The following is a 17,989-nucleotide window of genomic DNA, read 5'->3' on the forward strand; positions in this document are numbered from 1 at the left end:
TCTGCCTGATAAACTCCTCCTCATGCAGCCCCCTTCCCAGGTGTCACCTCTCAGAGAAGCCTTCCCAAAAGGCTCACCCTTCCTTCTCCAACAGAATGATGGCAAACCCCATTCCAGATTCTGCCACACTTTACCAGGCGGCACTCCTTGGAGTTAGGGATTGAGGTGCTCACCCCTAATCTCTAATATTTCTAGTTCCACTCATAGTATTAGTATAGATGCTCAGTGAATTTCAATTTCCTTCTTCCAGTCTTTAGACACTCAAAGACCTTTGGCCTTTCCAGGATCAGTTTCCTAGTGGAAAATGCTGGTTGATTGAGGTCTGATGATTTTTTAAAAAAAAATAAAGTATGTTTTTATTGACTTTACAGGGAGGTGGAGAGAGAAACATCAATTGGCTGCCTTCTGAATGCCCCCTACTGAGGATTGAACCCACAACTCGGGCATGTGCCAAGACTGGAATCAAACTGGGACCTCTCTGTGCTCAGGAAAATACTCAACCAACTGAGCAACACTGGCTAGGGTGAGGTCTGATGATTTAATAATCATGTTTGAACGCAACAGTCAGTCCTTATGCCAAGAGCTCAGTGAGCTCTTTGAGGCCTCCACTTCGTACTGTGCCCTCACAGAAATTGGTATCATTTGTTATTCTCTAGCTCAGCTCTTTCCTCTCAGCTCCTGAACTAGGGGCAGCCAGGGCCTAAAGGACCAGAGCATATGCAGATGCAGGCTCAGAGCTCCAGAGGTAGTCCCAGCTCCACTACTCCTGGCAGGGTCACTTTGGGAAGAAATTAACCTTCTCTGAACCTCAGTTTCTTCATCTATAAAACAGATTGGTAAAGGGAAATGACATTATCAATGTCATAGGCGGAACACAAATGCTGCACTTCCATTGGGAAAATCAAGACATCATAATGAAAACCCTGGTTGTCAACCATGTGACTATTTGTACAGTCATGGGTAAGGAAAGCGTCTCTGAACCACAAAGGAAAAAAGGAGCCGTAGCCAGTTTGGCTCGGTGGATAGAGCGTTGGCCTGCAGACTGAAGGGTCCCGGGTTCGATTCCGGTCAAGGGCAGGTACCTTGGTTGTGGGTACATCCCCAGTGGGGGGGCGGTGTGTGTGTGCAGGAGGTAGCTGATCGATGTTTCTCTCTCATTGATGTTTCTGACTCTCTATCCCTCTCCCTTCCCCTCTGTGAAAAATCAATAAAATATATTTTTAAAAAAAGAAAAAAAGGAGGCTGTGAATGTAAAAATTAGTCTGGCACAGAGCTCAAGAGACAGAAGTAGGGGCTAATGCTTCCTCAAATGAAGCCATTGGTATTACATGTTTTCTTTCATTTTATTGTTTAGAGCTTTTACAAATCACACACACACACAAAAGCCACTCCTTAAAAAAAAAATCAGTAAAAGACAGGCAGTTTGAAAAAGAAGACACATAAAATAAATTTTAAAAAAAGAAAACACATAAAGAGCTAATAAAAACATGGAAAAGTTCATAGTCACTATGAAAAATGAAACATACAACCTGACGGGTGTGGCTCAGTGGTTGAGCCTCGACCTATGAACCTGGAGGGCCCCGTTCCACTTCCGGTCAGGGCGGATGCCTGGGTTGCGGGCTCGATCCCCAAGTAGGAGGCAAGCAGGAGGCTGCTGGTCGATGATTCTCATCATTGATGTTTCCATCTCTCTTTCCTCTCTCTGAAATCAATAAAAACATTTTTTAAAAAAATGAAACATTACAAAAATGAGATAACATTGATGTGGTCATTATTTCTCAAAACTTGGGGAAGGAGAGAAGAGGAATTAGGTGTGTCTATTTGCTTAGCGAAAATACTGGAAGGACGCTGTACCCAGAAAATTGACAGTGGTAATCTCGGGGAAGGGGAAGAGATTTCTTTCTTCAGGCTTTCTCTTGTGCGTGTTTCCTATTAAATGTTATTTTTGCAGTTGCTGCTTGGTTTGGAGCCCAGCGGGAGGCGGGAGGTCGTTGCAGGGCCACGGCGGGACCACTAGGTGGCAAGAACAAAGGCGAAGTGGGGACGCGTCCGGGTGTGGGCGTCGGGGAGGGGCCTGGGGCTGCGTTTCGGGGCGGAGCCTGGACTGGCCAGTTCACTCCCATCAGGTCCCCAGCCGCGCGCTCTGGCTGAGGGATGGCTTGGCCGCGCGTGCGGCTGGTGGTGACTGCGGACGACTTTGGGTACTGCCCGCGGCGGGATGAGGGCATCGTGGAGGCCTTCCTGGCCGGAGCTGTGACCAGCGTGTCCCTGCTGGTCAACGGCGCGACGGCGGAGAGCGCGGCGGAACTGGCCCGCAGGTGAGGAGTGACCCCCGAGTCAGAATGGGATTTGGGCGGCGCCGCTCGGTGGCCGCCTGTGCTCCGGCTCGCGTTCCACCCTCAGGCACCGAATCCCCACGGGACTGCACGCCAACCTGTCCGAGGGCCGCCCCGTGGGCCCGGCCCGCCACGGCGCCTCGTCGCTGCTCAGCCCCGAAGGCTTCTTCCTGGGCAAGATGGGATTCCGGGAGGCGGTGGCAGCCAAAGATGTAGCTTTGTCCCAGGTGCGGAAGTGCGGCTGCAGGAGGAGGACACCCCCCGAGGCTCCTCCCAGAGGGTACCATGACGCCATCAGGGGCGGGAACGGGAGCGGGCTCTGGATGCTTCCCTGGTTCCAACTCTGGAGCAGTCACCCGGAGGCACGGGGGTGGGGGGTGGAGGGTGGGTAGCTGCTCCCGGGCGTTTAAGGTGCCATAGACCTCTCCTTCCAGGTGCGGGAAGAGCTGGAGGCCCAGCTGAGTCGCTTCCAGGAATTACTGGGCAGGAAACCCACCCACGTGGACGGGCACCAGCATGTGCACGTGCTCCCAGGTTGGTGGTGCCAGGCAGGGGGCAGTGTGCTCAGGTGCGGTGAAAGGTGCTCACAGGTGGGGAGAGGTGCTCCTCCCTGACAGCGCCCCGCCCGCCCGCCCGCAGGCGTGTGCCAGGTGTTCGCAGAGGCGCTGCAGGCCCATGGGGTGCGCTTCACGCGTCTGCCGCTGGAGCGAGGATTGGGCGACTGTACTTGGCTGGAGGCCCCTGCGCGCGCCTTCGCGTGTGCAGTGGAGCGCGATGCCCGGGCTGCTGTGGGCCCCTTCTCCCGCAGTGGCCTAAGGTGAGGACCCCCAAACCGCTGTGCCCTGTTCCCTACTTGGCTCAGGTCCCAGTGGGTCCAGCTGGCTAGCTGAGTACCTTCCTTTCTCATCTGCCCTTGGCCTAGCCCTGCCCATCACTGTCCTGCTCGTCTGTGCTCTGATGTCTGGGTATCCACAGGTGGACGGATGCCTTCGTGGGTCTGAGCACCTGTGGCCGGCACATGTCTGCTCATCGTGTGTCAGGAGCACTGGCTCGGGCCCTGGAAGGTACACCCACAGGTCACTCCCTGACAGCGGAGCTGATGGCCCACCCAGGCTACCCCAGTGTGCCTCCCGCTGGAGGCTGCGGTGAGGGCCCTGACGCCTTTTCCTGCTCTTGGGAACGGCTGCATGAGCTGCGTGTCCTCACAGAGCCAACGCTGCAGGCCCGGCTGGCCCAGGATGGCGTGCAGCTCTGTGCCCTCCATGACCTAGAGTCCAAGAGACCTGGTGAAGCCACTCTAGCAACCTTCCTGGAGTCCTCCCAACCATGACCCTGACAGCCAAGGACTAACGCCTTAGTGCTCAGGGACGTGGCAAGGGTTGTGCTTTGGCACAGCCCACAAACCAACCCTAGAGGGGGTCTTGTGACTTCCCTGGGCAGAATGATGCCACCTCTTTGCCCAGATCCTCATGCTTCAGTGTGACAGCCAGAGCTTTGGCAAGCCCTTTTGGCTGCAGGTGGGTCAGCCTGTGATATCTCGGCATGGGGCCTGCCAAACATTTTCTGCTCTTCACATTTCTACGTAAGCATCGTCTTTGTTTAGGTGTAGTGAGGAGAGATCACTATATTAATAAAATAATGTGTCTTGTAAAATTTGAATGGTTTATAAACTGTGCCCAGAAAACTGTTAGACACAGGGGCAGGCAAAAGCAACTCCCAGCGTCCAAACCCGGTCACTATTCCAGAAAAGACATATAAAACAAGTTTCACTCTCATTTTGTTCATGCTTAGCTTTTGTTTTCTTTTGGGAGGCGTGAGAGGAGAAGAATGTCTCACTTGGATACTTTTTAGGAGGTATATTATAATCTCAATTTTTATTGAAAAAGAAGTCACCTGCCAGTGTAGCTCAGTGGTTGAGCATCAAACTATGAACCAGGAGTCACAATTCTACTCCAGGTCAGGGCACATGCCCCGGTGTGGGCTCGATCCCCAGTGGGGGGCATTCAGCAGGCAGCTGATCAATGATTCTCTCATTGAAGTTTCTCTCTCTGTGTCCCTTCCTCTCTGAAATCAATTAAAAAGAAGACTAGAGATTACTTAAAAAAAAAAAAGCTTTCCTGCCGAACTGGTTTGGCTCAGTGGATAGAGCCTTGGCCTGTGGACTGAAGGGTCCCAGGTTCGATTCCAGTCAAGGGCATGTACCTTGGTTGCGGGCGCATCCCCAGTAGGGGACGTGCAGGAGGCAGCTGATGGATCTTTCTCTCTAATCAATGTTTCTAACTCTATCCCTCTCCCTTCCTCTCTGTAAAAAACCAATAAAATATATTTTTAAAAAAAGTTTTCCAAAAAACACTTCTAAGCACCCAGATTAGCCATTAACAAGTACTGCCCAGCCCAGGCACTCTGCTGAAGTCCCAACTTCAGCTCCAGTCCTCAGGTTGGTGACATTCCTCCACGTTGCATGGGGGAAGCAAGGAGAGAAGCCAATTCGGTGCTGGGGCCGGAAGAACTCAGACCAACTCAGGCTTTGCCTTCTACTGCGTCAGGTGGCTGCCCTGCAGGGCGGGGCACTGAGGTGCTGCCAAGTAACAAGAGCAGGGTGAGGCCACCAGCCTATGGACTTGGCCTTGAGGAAGTCCTGAGGCCCTTGCCAGAGGAACCTTGGAGCTAGAGGGTGGCAGAAGTCAGGCTGCTGTGGGCACAGGAGTGAATAAGGCCCTTATTTTGAACTGAACAATTAGACCAAAGGAAGGGCCTGGCTAGTGTGACTCGGTTGGAGTGTCAGCCTGTGCACCAAAAGGTCTTGGGTTTGATTCCTGGTCAGGGCACATACCCAGGTTTCAGGTTCGATCCCAGGTCTGGATGCATTCGGGAGGCAACTGACCCATGTTTCTCTCTCACACCAATGTTTTTCTCTCTTACCCTCTCCCCTCCTCTCTAAAATCAATTAAAACAACAACAACAACCCAACAACAATGAAGGGAGGCAAGAAAATGTTAACTCCAGAGTTCAGGAAGTTGAGAGGGTCTTGCAGGCCTCTGGCTTTGGGGAAGGGGGAACTGTGGCTGCATCTGAGCTCAAAGAGACCAGTAGTGGAGCTAGACTGTGTAAGAACACAGGCCATGTGCCCTTGGCTGTCACAGATGCTTAGTCTCTTCCTCTGTAAAAATTGGAATAATGGTGCCCAAGGGGTTGTCCTGAGGTTCAAAGGGAATCAAGTGCTGGGACATGGCAGAGAACCCCAGCCAATGATCAAAGGAAAGGACTGCTTCCTGCTTCCTGGTCAAATAAATCCCAGGTAAGATGTTCCCTCCCAGAAACATGCAGGCCTGCTCTCAGCTGGTGTCATTACAGGCAAGGAACTAGGCTAATAGAAAATAGTGTCAGATGTCCTGGCTCGGTAGAGCATTGCCCTAATGTGCCAAGGTTGTGGGTTTAATCCCCAGCCAGGGCACATACAAGAAACAACCAATATGTCCACAAGTAAGTGGAATAACAAATCAGTGTTTCTCCTTCTCTCTCCCTTCTTCTCTAAAAACATCAAATTAAAAAAATAAGCCTTAGCCGGCTGTTCAGTGGTTAGAGCACTGGCCCTCAGACTGAAGGCTTGTGAGTTCCATACTGGTCAAGCCACTTACTGGATCCCTGGCCCCTGGTCAGGGTGCATGTGGGAGGCAACCAATTGATGGTCTCTCTCACATCGATATTTCTGTCTCTCCTCCCTCCACTCTCTAAAAATCAATGGAGCCTGGCTGGCATGACTCAGTGGTTGAGCATTGACCTATGAACCATGAGGTCACAATTTGACTCAGTTTGATTCTGAGTCAGGGCACATGCCCGGGTTGTTGGCTTGATCTCCAGTGTGGGGCGTGTGGGAGGCAGCCGATCAACGATTTTCTCATCATTGATGTTTCTCTCTCTGAAAGCAATAAAAACAAATTTTTAACAAAATCAATGAAAAAAATATCCCCAGGCGAGGATTAACATAAATAAATGGTCAGGGCTCTGGGCTGAGTCAATGCCTCAGCTGCCCACTGTCCTGGAGACTCAGGAGGAGGTTTCTGGGGGTAATGATCTAAGGACTCCCTCAGGTACACCCTCATTAATTCCATGACCTCAATCAAGATAGTCAGTTGGCTCGCTCTAGTGGGCTTGGCTCAGCATCTAGAGCATGGGCCCTTGGACTGAGGGGTCCTGGGTTTGATGCTGGTCAAGGACATGTACCTCAGTTGCAGGCTCGATCCTGGCCCTGGTCAGGGAGGAGGCAATCAATGTTTCTCTGTCTCTCCCCGTCCCTTCTACTCTAAAAATCAGTGGGGGGAAAAGATCCTCGGGTGAGGATTAACAAGAACAAAAGATAGCCAGTTTGGCCCTGGCTGGTTTGGCTCAGTGGATAGAGTGTTGGCCTGCGGACCGAGGGGTCCCAGGTTCGATTCTAGTTATGGGCACATGCTTGGGTTGCGGGCTTGATCCCCAGTGTGGGGCATGCAGGAGGCAGACGATCACTGATGTTTCTCTCTCTCTCCTGCTCCCTTCCTCTCTGAAATCAATAAAAAATAATAAAAAGATAGCCAGTGTGCTCTTCTGCTGAATGTGGGTATCACTCTTTAGGGGCTGATCTGACTGAAGTGATACATAGAGGTGCTGTCTGCTCCCCAGACAGCCAAAGGAGACCCAATAATCTGGACTTTTCAGCTTTTTCTGTGCCTCTTTTGGAGGCTGGGTCATGGGAAGATAGGAGCAGGCAAAAGCTTCAGACCAGAGGCCCTACGACCTGGGCACCAGCCACCCCTCCCACACCGAGTGCAGGCCCACCGCCAGTAAGGAAGAAACCCACACAACCAAACCGGTGTTGGAGAGCATTTTTATTAAGGGCAGCAGAACGGGATCGCAGCATCTTTAGAAAGCCTATTCTCTGCCATGGTGGGCAGGGGCAGGAAGGAGGGGGAGGACCTGGCCCACTTTGGTTCAGTTCAGGCGGGTATGAATTCCTGAGTGGGCTCGGGACAGTGGGTGACAGCTCTCCCCTCCCCCAGAGGACCCAGCTTATTTGATTTCAGAGCTGCCAGAGCACCAGCGTGCTCAAAGCCTGCTCTGAAGGCTCAGCTACCACCCGGAACTGCTGCAGGCTGGATGGAGCAAGCCACCCAGGTATGAGGGAAGGACCCTCCATGGCCTCGTTTTCCCAGGGCCAGGCCTCTCCTGACTGGACAAACCATGGGGTGCAATGCCAGGGCTAAGAGTCCCCTGAGGTGCTGCCGGCATTGACAAAAGGTACCTCCTGTGGTGAACAGAGAAGTGAAGGACAACAGGCAGGCAGAACTATGCTGGTAGAAACACGAAGCAATGGGATGGTTTCCAAGAATGGCAATAATTTTGGATTCAGAGAAGCAACAATGGTGGCTTACTTGGATAGCTTCTGACAGAATTTGGCATTTTATTACAAATCTGTATGTAAGTGAAATAACGTCCATCATCTCCTTTCTGCCAATGAAGAGACAGGTGTGGAAATGCTGGCCCAGCTCCCCTGAGCAGGCAGGAGTCTCCAGAGCCTGCCCCTTGAGTATCTTGGACTAAAGCAGCTCAATCAGTGACACACTGCAAGGACCACATGCCCGGACAACTAAACGACATTAACCTGCACATCATCCCAGTTCTGTGCAGTAAGACCAAGCTGTCTTAGAGGTCATAGCCCTGGAAGGATCTCGTTTTAAAACTAAAATGAGCAAAGTTTCTTTAAGTCATTTCTCCACAGAATCTAATACCCCGGAGAGTCAGGAAGGGAAGCTGCCAGTGGCCGAAGCGGAGTTGGTGACACATGGCATTTGGACCAGCAGCTTCCTCTGGGTGTCAGTGACATGTTTTCTCTACTCTTTCAGGGACAGTCCCACTTGCTTTGAAAAAGACATTAACATTCAAATCCTTACAAGTTCATCTGAGGATAAATTCTAAGGTCAATTTTTATTTCTACAAAAAAAAGGCAGTCAAAACAATATAAAACACATGTAGAGGATATTATTCAGTGGGCTTCAAGTGGAGCTTGACTCTGCAAAGGCTGTGAGTCCAGAGGGAGGGAAGGCCGTCTTGTTCCTGGGCTGGCCTGGCCGGCTGCTTCAAAGGGAGAGGCCAGCAGGGCATCGGTGACCCCGGACTGGTTCTGGCTCTAGCTGAGTCCTGCCAATTCCGACCCTGCAAAGGGTCAAACTGCTGAAGGAGGGCTGAGGCGGGGCTGCTGCACTGAGGAGGTGGAGATCGGGCTCCGTGGCACATTCGGATGGAGCTTGCTGACTGGTGAGCGTGGAATTTCAAATGGACATTCTGGCTTTAGCGTTGTCTGTAAAGGCCAGCACATCTTCTAAAATGGCTGCAGGGAGGAGCGTAAACCTTTGACCTCAGGAGCCTCTCTGATGAGAAATTCCTCACACAAGTGCAGTGTCCTCCGGCTGGCAGGCCCTCCCTGGGTGGCCACAGACCTGATATTGCAGGGTCTTCCCAGGCAGGCCAGGCTAGGCTAGTGTTCAGTCACACACACAGACATCAGGGTTGCCATTTAATCAGTGTTATGATGATAACATTGGCAAGATTTTTACATAAGAAGTAGGCCTCCTTTTCATAGTTATTTTTTGGGGGGATGGTGGTTTCCTTGTTTTAAAAAAATTGTTTTTAAAGTATGCTATAAATTGGAATCAGGAGAACTTGAATGAACTCCCACACGCACTGCAACATGGGAGAAGAGAAGTCACCAGACCAGATAGAGCTGTCTCTTCTCCTTGCAGAGGTGGGGCCTGGGTCTGGCAAAGTGAATGAATGAAAAAGAAACTGAATGCAAGAGAGTGGCGTTGAAAGGGCATGGGAACAAAGGGAACCACAACCTTTTATTTTAAACCTTAAGGTCTAAATGTAAATGGAAGATTTTGGATAAATTTGGACAAGAAAAGAAACACCATTCTTTTAGAGTAGACTGAAGCAGTGATTTTTAAAACAAAGAAAGCAGAACTAGAACATCTTAAATTTTTAATCCTTTCTTTACAGGTTACCTAAGACCACTTTTGATTAAGAAAACTGTAGAAAGTTAGTAACTGCCACAAGCAAACGCCAGGTGGTGGCCTGTGTCAATTTTCCACAGAGTCCTGCTTTGCGGGGTGTCTGAATGCACTGCTCGGGGTCTCTGCTCACACTTGCTGGAATCAATCGTGGCAGATTTTAGTCCACAGGTCGCTTTTCCCCATATTTCTTTGTAAACTCTTCAGCATTCTTACAGAATTTTTTACGGTCCTTAGAGTATTCTTCAGCTAGGTCAGCCCGAAGGGGGTGCTCAGGCTGGGGGTCATTCACCAGTGCTATGAGAGACTGGATTACTGCCAAGAAAAGGAGAAGGCATTGCTGGTTACAATAGTCTCAGAAAGGGCCCAGGCAAGATATGCAACTCTGACTCTAATACTGATTTATATCTATGTGCTTCTAAGACAAAGCGGCCTCTGATTTATCCAAAATTCTAACCACAAGCACTTAACTTTCCTCTGTAATGAGGATAAAGTGATGGATGACAGTCAACAGTGGATAACTGTTCAGAGTGATGTCGCTGCCGCCGCCTCCTCTTCCTCTGAATGTCCCAGCCCCTAGTCACTCTCATCCTTTCCCCGCAGTCTGGAGACATCAGGCCTGGCTCGCTCTCTCTCTCTCATGTGTGCATGCGTGAAGCTTCTCCAGGGCAGAGACTGGGTGATGTGTTCCAGAACTGCACTCAGTTCAGGGTAGTTTCAATGAGTGAGTATGAGAATGAAGGGTGCAAGACGGGCCTGCAGCATGTAAATGCATAATGAGTCCACCCTGAAAGACCCTGAAGAGTTCTTAAACCAGCTGAGAAAGGGTCATTGGACCACCCTGTCTAACCACTAGGGCAGTGATGGCGAACCTTTTGAGCTCGGCGTGTCAGCATTTTGAAAAACCCTAACTTAACTCTGGTGCCGTGTCACATATAGAAATTTTTTGATATTTGCAACCATAGTAAAACAAAGATTTATATTTTTGACATTTATTTTATATATTTAAATGCCATTAAACAAAGAAAAATCAACCAAAAAACGAGTTCGCGTGTCACAGGTTCGCCATCACTGCACTAGGGGTTAAAACCACTGGGAGGTTAATCCCCAGTAGCAGTATATTGTCTATTTCAGAAGCAGAAGTCACATTGATGGGCTTGGGTGGGTTCTACAATGCTCCCCCCCAAAAGCAGTAAATCCTAGATGTGCTGGAAGGCGAGTCCTGGGCCCTTGGAACTTAGGAGTGAGGAAGATAATGGTAGCATGCCTGGGGCAGGGGCAGGCGAAGGCATGGGCTCAGCTCTTCTTTCTCCTTTGCAGCACTTCTACGTTTTGACCAGCTGTGTTTCCAGTTTACAAACTCTAAGAAGCTTGAATAAATCTTCTAGCAAAGCCTCTTCATTCCTTTTAAGTTCGATAGCATAAATAGGTGGCTTCTAGTCTTTTGTTCATAATTAGAAATTGTTTCCTAGCAGAATGGCTGCTTCATTAGCATTTCGGGAACCCCACAGGAGTAAATGCTTTGGGGCGGATGTGGGGGAGCACTGATGAGTTTCCCTGCCCACTCTCTGTTATGGATACGCAGGCTCTTGGTTTCTTACTATGATTATACCTTAATATCCAATGCATTAGTTAAAATCATTTGGTAATTATTAAGACATGATTTTCAAAAGATACTCACTCTGCAGTTTGCTATTTTCCCAAGAACTTGCTTTTACTTTCTGACCGAGTCTAAATATTTTCAAATTTATTTAGTAGTTCTGATGAGTATTTCATTCTTTCTCTGTTTCCTTTGGGTGCCTTTCTGGCTCCTCAGCTAAACTATAATAAACCCAGTTTAGCTTAGCTTGTTTTGATAGTGAGAACACTGATATCTATGACTGCTTGTCAAACTACAACTATGGCCCCATCCCATTATTTTTTTATATATAGAACAGCAGGCTCATTTTATTTTATAAATGTCTGGCTCTGGTTTCTTGATCTCTTTCTTGAGCCAGGTGCTCCCCAAAAGCACTTTTTTCTTCCAAAAGAAAGACATTAAAAACAATCAAAATTTACCACCTATTCTCTCACTGTAGAGGGTAGGGCAAAAGTAAGTTTACAGCTGAGTACACAAAAGTTTATTCTTTTATTATTATGTATTAATTACTGTGTTATTTTCCATATAAACAACTGTAAACCTATTTTTGCCCCATCCTATATATGATCAGAGGGTAAAGCCTATGAAATCTCATTTTGTTCTTATTGACAGTTTTCTTGTATTAGAGGATGTTAACACTATAATCTCTTCCTTTTTATGGAGATCTAGGGTGCTTCACTCTCACATAGTAAAATGTGAATGGTACCTTCCATAGAATGCTTTATAAAAATGTTAACTAATATCCTCTTTGTTATATTTCCTGAGTCCTTTTTATAACTTTATCTACTTGATTTGTTATAATAGTGTATGGGGGGTTGAAACTTTCATTTTACATTGTTTTAATTTTCTCCATGCAAATTTTGTTTTGGTTAATGCTCATCCAAGGATATTTTTTCCATTGATATTTAGAGAGAGTGGAATGAAGGGGGAAGGGCGGGAAAGATACACAACTTGGCAAGGGCTCTGGGAGTTGCATCAGTGGCTGACAAGGCATTCCTAAACAAGTGCAGCTATAGCCTTCCAACACAGAGCTAGGAATTTGTCATATATATATATATATATATCATCTGCACTTAAGAATAACTTTGTTGGCCCTAGCACATGCTCGCATTGTGGGCTTGATCCCTAGTGGGGGAGTGAAGGAGGCAGCCAATCAATGATTCTCTCTCATCACTGATGTTTCTCTCTCTCTCCCTCTCCAGTCCTCTCTGAAATCAATAAAAATATATTTTAAAAAAGAATAACTTTGTCGGCCCTGGCTGGGTAGCTCAGTTGGTTAGAGCATCGTACTGATACACCAAGGTTGTGGATTCAATCTCTGGGCAGGGCACAAAATCAACCAATGAATGCATGAATAAGTGGAACAACAAATCGATGTTTCTCTCTCTCTCTCAAATATATTGTTTTAAAAAAATAACTGTCAAGCTTTTATAAGCATCAAAATGACCAAATGCCAAATCCACTGGAGATCTTTCTATTCTGACTCAGCATTTAGTACCCACTCCTTTCTACTACTCAGCTGTGTTGAGCCTGAGGCTGAACTTTCCATGTGAAAGGCTTTCAACTCCATCTTTCAGGGGTTCTACTGAAAAATGACTATATCATTCACTGAAAAACTACCTGCAGTCTAGAAAATGCCAGCCTTATCTACTCTCTTTAATCTAAAAAGACCTTAGAGTGATTGGCTGGTTACTTCTAAGAAAATATAAAATTAGGACTTCAAAAGAAAGTTCTGGAACTAGGAAATAAAAACCAGACATGGCCACAACAAAATCTAGTAACTTTCAGGGGACAAGAGGGAGGCCAACAGTAATACTGAATTAAGTACTCTCCCACCCCCAGGGGTATGTATGCTTACACAGAGACATCCAGAACATGGACACAAACGGCCACATCCAATCCAGGGAGTTCCAGGCCTTCTAAAGCCAACTATGTGCTTTCATTTGGGCACACAGCCCTCGGGTCTAACTATACCCACCACCCCCACACCACCCACTCTGAGCCACTGGCTTTCTGCTGCTGCTGCCCACCAGGTGGCTTTGGCTTGTACTCTTCTTTTAGTCTGGAAGGCCCTCTATAACCTCCCATCTTCCTTCATGTCTGAGTACACTTGCTAACTGCTGTGTGAAGCCACTTTAAACACCACTCCACCTTCCCCCCTGAGGCAGCCCCACAATCCTTCATGAACCTCCCAGGAACAGTGCCTACATCCCTCCCTGCACTGGCACCAAGTACTGGGCTGGTCTGTCTACATGTGTCCTCACTGGGATGCAAGCACAGGAAGGGCCTCCTCAAACACCTGCCACCAACTGTAGGTCAACATGCCCACAGGACTGGTGGGACCTCAGTTGCACTTGTGTGTGCATGGGAGTTTATAAGTGAGCTTTCTCTGGACTGTGTGTGACGAGGCATTAGAAGGCACCGTGGAGTCCCTGTCCCAGCAGCAGCCTCAGAAGAGCACCATCAGAAGACATAGGAGCATGCTTTACCTTGGTCGGTTTTCGTTGCTGGCTTCCAGTTTTCAGCACTAATTACTGGCAGACAGACCTGTCCCTTTTCATCGATGTTGGGGTGATAGATCTTTGTTTTAAATGTAATCTTCGGTGGTTTGAATGGGTATTCTGCTGGAAAGTTTATTTCGATTCTGAAGGCCCCCTTATCATATGGAGGGTTGTCCTGCGGAGAAAGAGATCGAAATGAACACACCATGGTAAATGAATCTGCCGCTGGGACAGGAATGTTCCGTTAACTTGAAAATTAATTTATTTCAAGTGGCTTATCAACTGAAGCTTTACCGCCGTTAGGGAAACCATTAATCAATCAGTATTTCTAGAGCAAGATGTCTGCTAAGTTGTGAAAAGGTCTGAGATTGACATTCTGGCTTATTTTCTTTAAACAGACTTTATGTAATAAGAGTCATTTAGCTCAGCAAGCAAAACTGCCCTGGCCTGCACATATACAGTTTCCCCCACTATCAACATCTTGCAATAACATGGTATATTTGTTACCACTGATCAACCCACAGTGACATATCATTATTACCTAGACTCCGTATTTTATTTTTTAAAATATATTCTTATTGATTTCAGAGAGGGAAGGAGAGGGAGAGAGACAGAAACATCAATGATGAGAGAGAATCGTTGATTGGCTGCCTCTTGCACGCCACCCACTGGGGATCGAACCGCGACCTCCTTCCTGGTTCATATGTCGATGCTAACCACTGAGCAATCGGCCGGGCTCTCTCTACTGTTTTCAACAATTTGCATTGTAGGACTTTTCATAGCACAGTCAACAAATATTCTAACATTAATGAATTCCATCATATTCCTCTTGAAAAGAAATATTAGTGGAAATAAGTATTTCTAGAACTGGTTTACCAATCTTTTATGACTACTCTCTGAATTATATCTAAATTTAAAATCACAATCTCCATGAATTGAATTCAACAAGGAACTTTACCTCTCACAGCTTAATTCACTTTCCCCTCAAGAACAGAAGTAGCCTTATTGTTATTTTATACCATCTTCTCCAAAAAAAGTAGTATTAAACCTTCCATTGCCCAGGATAATGACTGTTAGCCCCCTGCTACATGGCCATGGTATGTTCTCTATGCATATACAGTACACACAAAGGCTTTTCATTCTAGATATCTATATATATTACTCATATCTATACTAATAAAAGGGTAATATGCTAATTAGGGCGGACATCTTCTAGATGTCCATCGGACAATGCCACAGCGGCTGCAAGGCCTGGGGCTCACAGTAGCTATGAGCCCCCGTGGCTGCGAAGCCCAAGAGTGGGCCTAAGCCATCAGTAGGACATCCCCTGAGGGCTCCCGGACTGTGAGAGGGGGCAGGCTGGGCTGAGGGATCCCCCCCCCCCCAGTGCACGAATTTTCATGCACCAGGCCTCTAGTCCTATATAATAAAAGGGTAATATGCAAATAGATTGAACAGCAGAACAACCGGTCACTATGACATGCACTGGCCACCAGGGGGCAGACGCTCAACGAAGGAGCTGCCCACAGCCTACAGCCCCTGATTGCCCGATGGGGAATGGGGAACTGGGGGTGGGTGGTGGCGGGGAGCGGGGCTGGCTGCTGGCTACCGGGGAAGATGGCCCTGAATGCAGGCCAGGCCTAGGGACTGTACCCATGCACGATGTTCATGAGCTGGGCCTCTAGTGTAGTTATAAAACTCGACTTATACTGTCTATATTCTTTCATAACTTTGCTCATGCTGCTATCCATTGTCTTTCAGTCTGCAAGGCAGATGTCCCCCGCTTCTTAGGTCATACTGCCTTGTGGCATTTGTTCACAAAGCCTGTGCCTGGATTGTTTAAGCTCAGTAGCCTCCACCAACATGAAGGCATAATCCCAGTACCCTAAGGTTGGCAGCAAAATTACTTTTATGTGTGGCCCTGTGTCTTATTTTGCCTCAACCATTACAGCTACAGAAAGAGAGAAGAAGCTACAGAAGAATCAGCAGAGAAGAGCAGGAAACATGGGCCAGTGTTGGGCCCAAGGGAGGAGGGACATTGCTCCACCGTAAGGCCAGAAAGGCAATACAGAAGGAAGAAGGAAGAAATCTGGCGGGTGAGAATTTCCGGTGCAATGGGCTACACAAATGCAAAAGAACACAGAAAGGAAGGTGAGAGATCTGAATGACAAGTGTAGCTACAAAAGGTGAAGGAAGGAAACCAAAGCCTCAAGCGCACTCCTGGAGGCAGGGCTAACGTTGAGGGAAATCTTCCTTCTTCCTCGACCAAAAAAGAACCTCTAATAAGGAGCTTTTATGTTGTGCCCGCAACTGTGCCAAGTGCTTTTTGTCAAGAACACCACACCAATTACCAGAGCCAACAGAAAGAGGGTGGGGGGCACGACCCAAACTGCCTCACAGATATCCAAATATCTGACTAACTTCAGCAAGATTTTAGGTTTTGTTACAATGGGGGGGGGGGGGGGGGGGGGCGCGGCGGCAGTTTTTTAATTGAGGTGAAATTCACAAACATATAATTAACTAACATAATTAATATACATTACTATATAAGCTTAAGGAATACAGCATGATGGTTTGATTTACATATATTGTGAGATGGTGGCCAAGTTGGTGGGATCCTGGCTGCATTTTGATTACCTGTCTTCTCCATTAGTCCAGGAGATGCCTGAGAGCAGGGACCTGAGGTGTCCTCAGCACCAACCAAACATTTGCTAACTGAATTGCTAACCAATCAGATTCTCTGCATGTGATAAAGTCATCAACACAAGTGTTTATGTTATTCTTTCGAACATGTCCAAGAATGTTGGCTCTCAGAATAATGGCTTAATATACCTGAAACACAATGATCCCAGCACCTAGAACAGTGTTATATAGAAAACATTATTTCTACATCTCTGTATCCCAGTCACCAGTCACAAGCTTACAGCTGCTAATAAAGTAGGAGGTATGAGAGCCTCATCACCAATCTAGGAGGTAGGGATTCCGTTCCAGGACATTCACATAAAACAATTTCTTGTTAGGAAAGAAAAATTGATCTTACTGCTTTTAAAAATCAAAGCTTAAATAGATAAATATATAAATACACCCTGGCCGGTGTGGCTCAGTTGGCTGGAGCATCATTCCATACATCAAAAAGTAGTGGATTCGATTCCTGGTTAGGGCACATACCCAGTTTGCGGGTTCCATCCCCGGAGCAGGAGGCAACCAATCGATGTTTCTCTCTCACATCCATCTCACATCAATGTTTCTGTCTCTCTCACTCCTCACCTTCCTCTCTCTGCAATCAATTAAAAAAAAAAATTAAAGCTAATTACAACTGAATAATTTAAAAAATAACCCAATTTAAAAATGGGCAAAGTACCTGAATACACATTTCTCCAAAGCAGAGACATAAATGGCCAATAAGCACATGAAAAGATGTTCATCACCTTAGCCAGCAGGGAAATCAAAACCACAATGAGAAACCATTCTACGCCTACTAGGATGGCTGCAATCAAAAAGACTGACAACATCAACTGTCAGCAAGTATGTGCAGAAAGTAAACTCCTCTTACACTGCTAGTAAGAATGTAAATGGTATAGCCACTGTGGAAATAGTCTAGCAATTCCTCAAATGAATAAATTTAAGGTCACTATATGACCCAGCAACCCCACCAAATGACCCAGTAAATTACCCAAAAGAAATGAAAACATGTCCACATAAAAACGTGTACATTGCCCTCACCAGTTTGCCTCAGTGAATAGAGTGTCGGCCTGCGGACTGAAGGGTCCCAGGTTCCATTCTGGTCAAGGGCACATGCCTGGGTTGTGGGCTTGATCCCCAGAAGGGGGCATGCAGGAGGCAGCCAATCAGTGATTCTATTTCATCACTGATGTTTCTCTCTCTCTCAAATTAATAAAAATACTTAAAAACAACAACAAAAAAACATGTACATGAAAGTTAATAGCAACATTATTCATAATATCCAAAAAGTGGGAACAATCCAAATATCCATCAACTGGTGAGTGAATAAGAAAACTATGATTATATCCATTACAATAGAATATTACTTGGTAATAAAAAGGAATCGAGTATTGATACATGCTACGACATGGATGAACCTTGAAAATATTATGTTAAGAAGCCACATACAGGCTCAGCAGGTGTGGCTCAGTGGTTGAGTGTCGACCTATGAACCAGGAGGTTATTGGTTCAATTCCTGGTCAAGGCACATGCCCAGTATGTTGGCTCAATCCCCAGTGGGGGGGCACGTAGGAGGCAGCTGATCAAATATTCTCTCTCATCATTGATGTTTCTATCTTTCTCTCTGAAATCAATAAAAATATATTTTAAAAAATAAAAAGGCCAGGCATCAAAAATTTTAAGAGAAAAAAAAGAAAAAGCCCTGGCCAGCTTGGTTCAGTGGTTAGAGTATTGGCCTTCCACAGACAGAAGGGTCATGGGTTAGATTCCTGTCAGGGGCACATACCT

General features: G+C 47.0%; 2 protein-coding genes across 4 annotated transcripts in view; one reads left to right on the top strand and one right to left on the bottom strand.

The window, feature by feature from the left end:
- Nucleotides 1-2,127: 2,127 nt before the first annotated feature.
- YDJC (YdjC chitooligosaccharide deacetylase homolog) lies at nt 2,128-4,111 on the top strand. The gene is made up of 5 exons (XM_070399343.1): nt 2,128-2,318; nt 2,404-2,563; nt 2,771-2,870; nt 2,976-3,153; nt 3,312-4,111. The coding sequence occupies exons 1-5, from the start codon at nt 2,155-2,157 to the stop codon at nt 3,664-3,666; spliced, it is 957 nt and encodes a 318-aa protein (XP_070255444.1). The 5' UTR covers nt 2,128-2,154; the 3' UTR covers nt 3,667-4,111.
- A 4,161-nt stretch (nt 4,112-8,272) lies between these two features.
- The window catches only part of UBE2L3 (ubiquitin conjugating enzyme E2 L3), a 33,749-nt gene continuing 24,032 nt past the window's right edge, over nt 8,273-17,989 (bottom strand). For all 3 annotated transcript variants that reach the window (XM_070400212.1, XM_070400211.1, XM_070400213.1), the window contains exons 3-4: nt 13,508-13,694; nt 8,273-9,694 (exon numbers count right to left, since the gene is read on the bottom strand). In XM_070400212.1, the coding sequence (XP_070256313.1) occupies nt 9,540-9,694; nt 13,508-13,694 (342 nt within the window). In that variant the 3' untranslated portion in view covers nt 8,273-9,539. The remainder of the gene's footprint in view (nt 9,695-13,507; nt 13,695-17,989) is intronic.

Source organism: Myotis yumanensis, unplaced genomic scaffold, assembly GCF_028538775.1.
Source record: "Myotis yumanensis isolate MYYU_CA2020_CCGP unplaced genomic scaffold, mMyoYum1.0.hap1 SCAF_19, whole genome shotgun sequence".
In the NCBI taxonomy this organism is placed as follows: Eukaryota; Metazoa; Chordata; class Mammalia; order Chiroptera; family Vespertilionidae; genus Myotis; species Myotis yumanensis.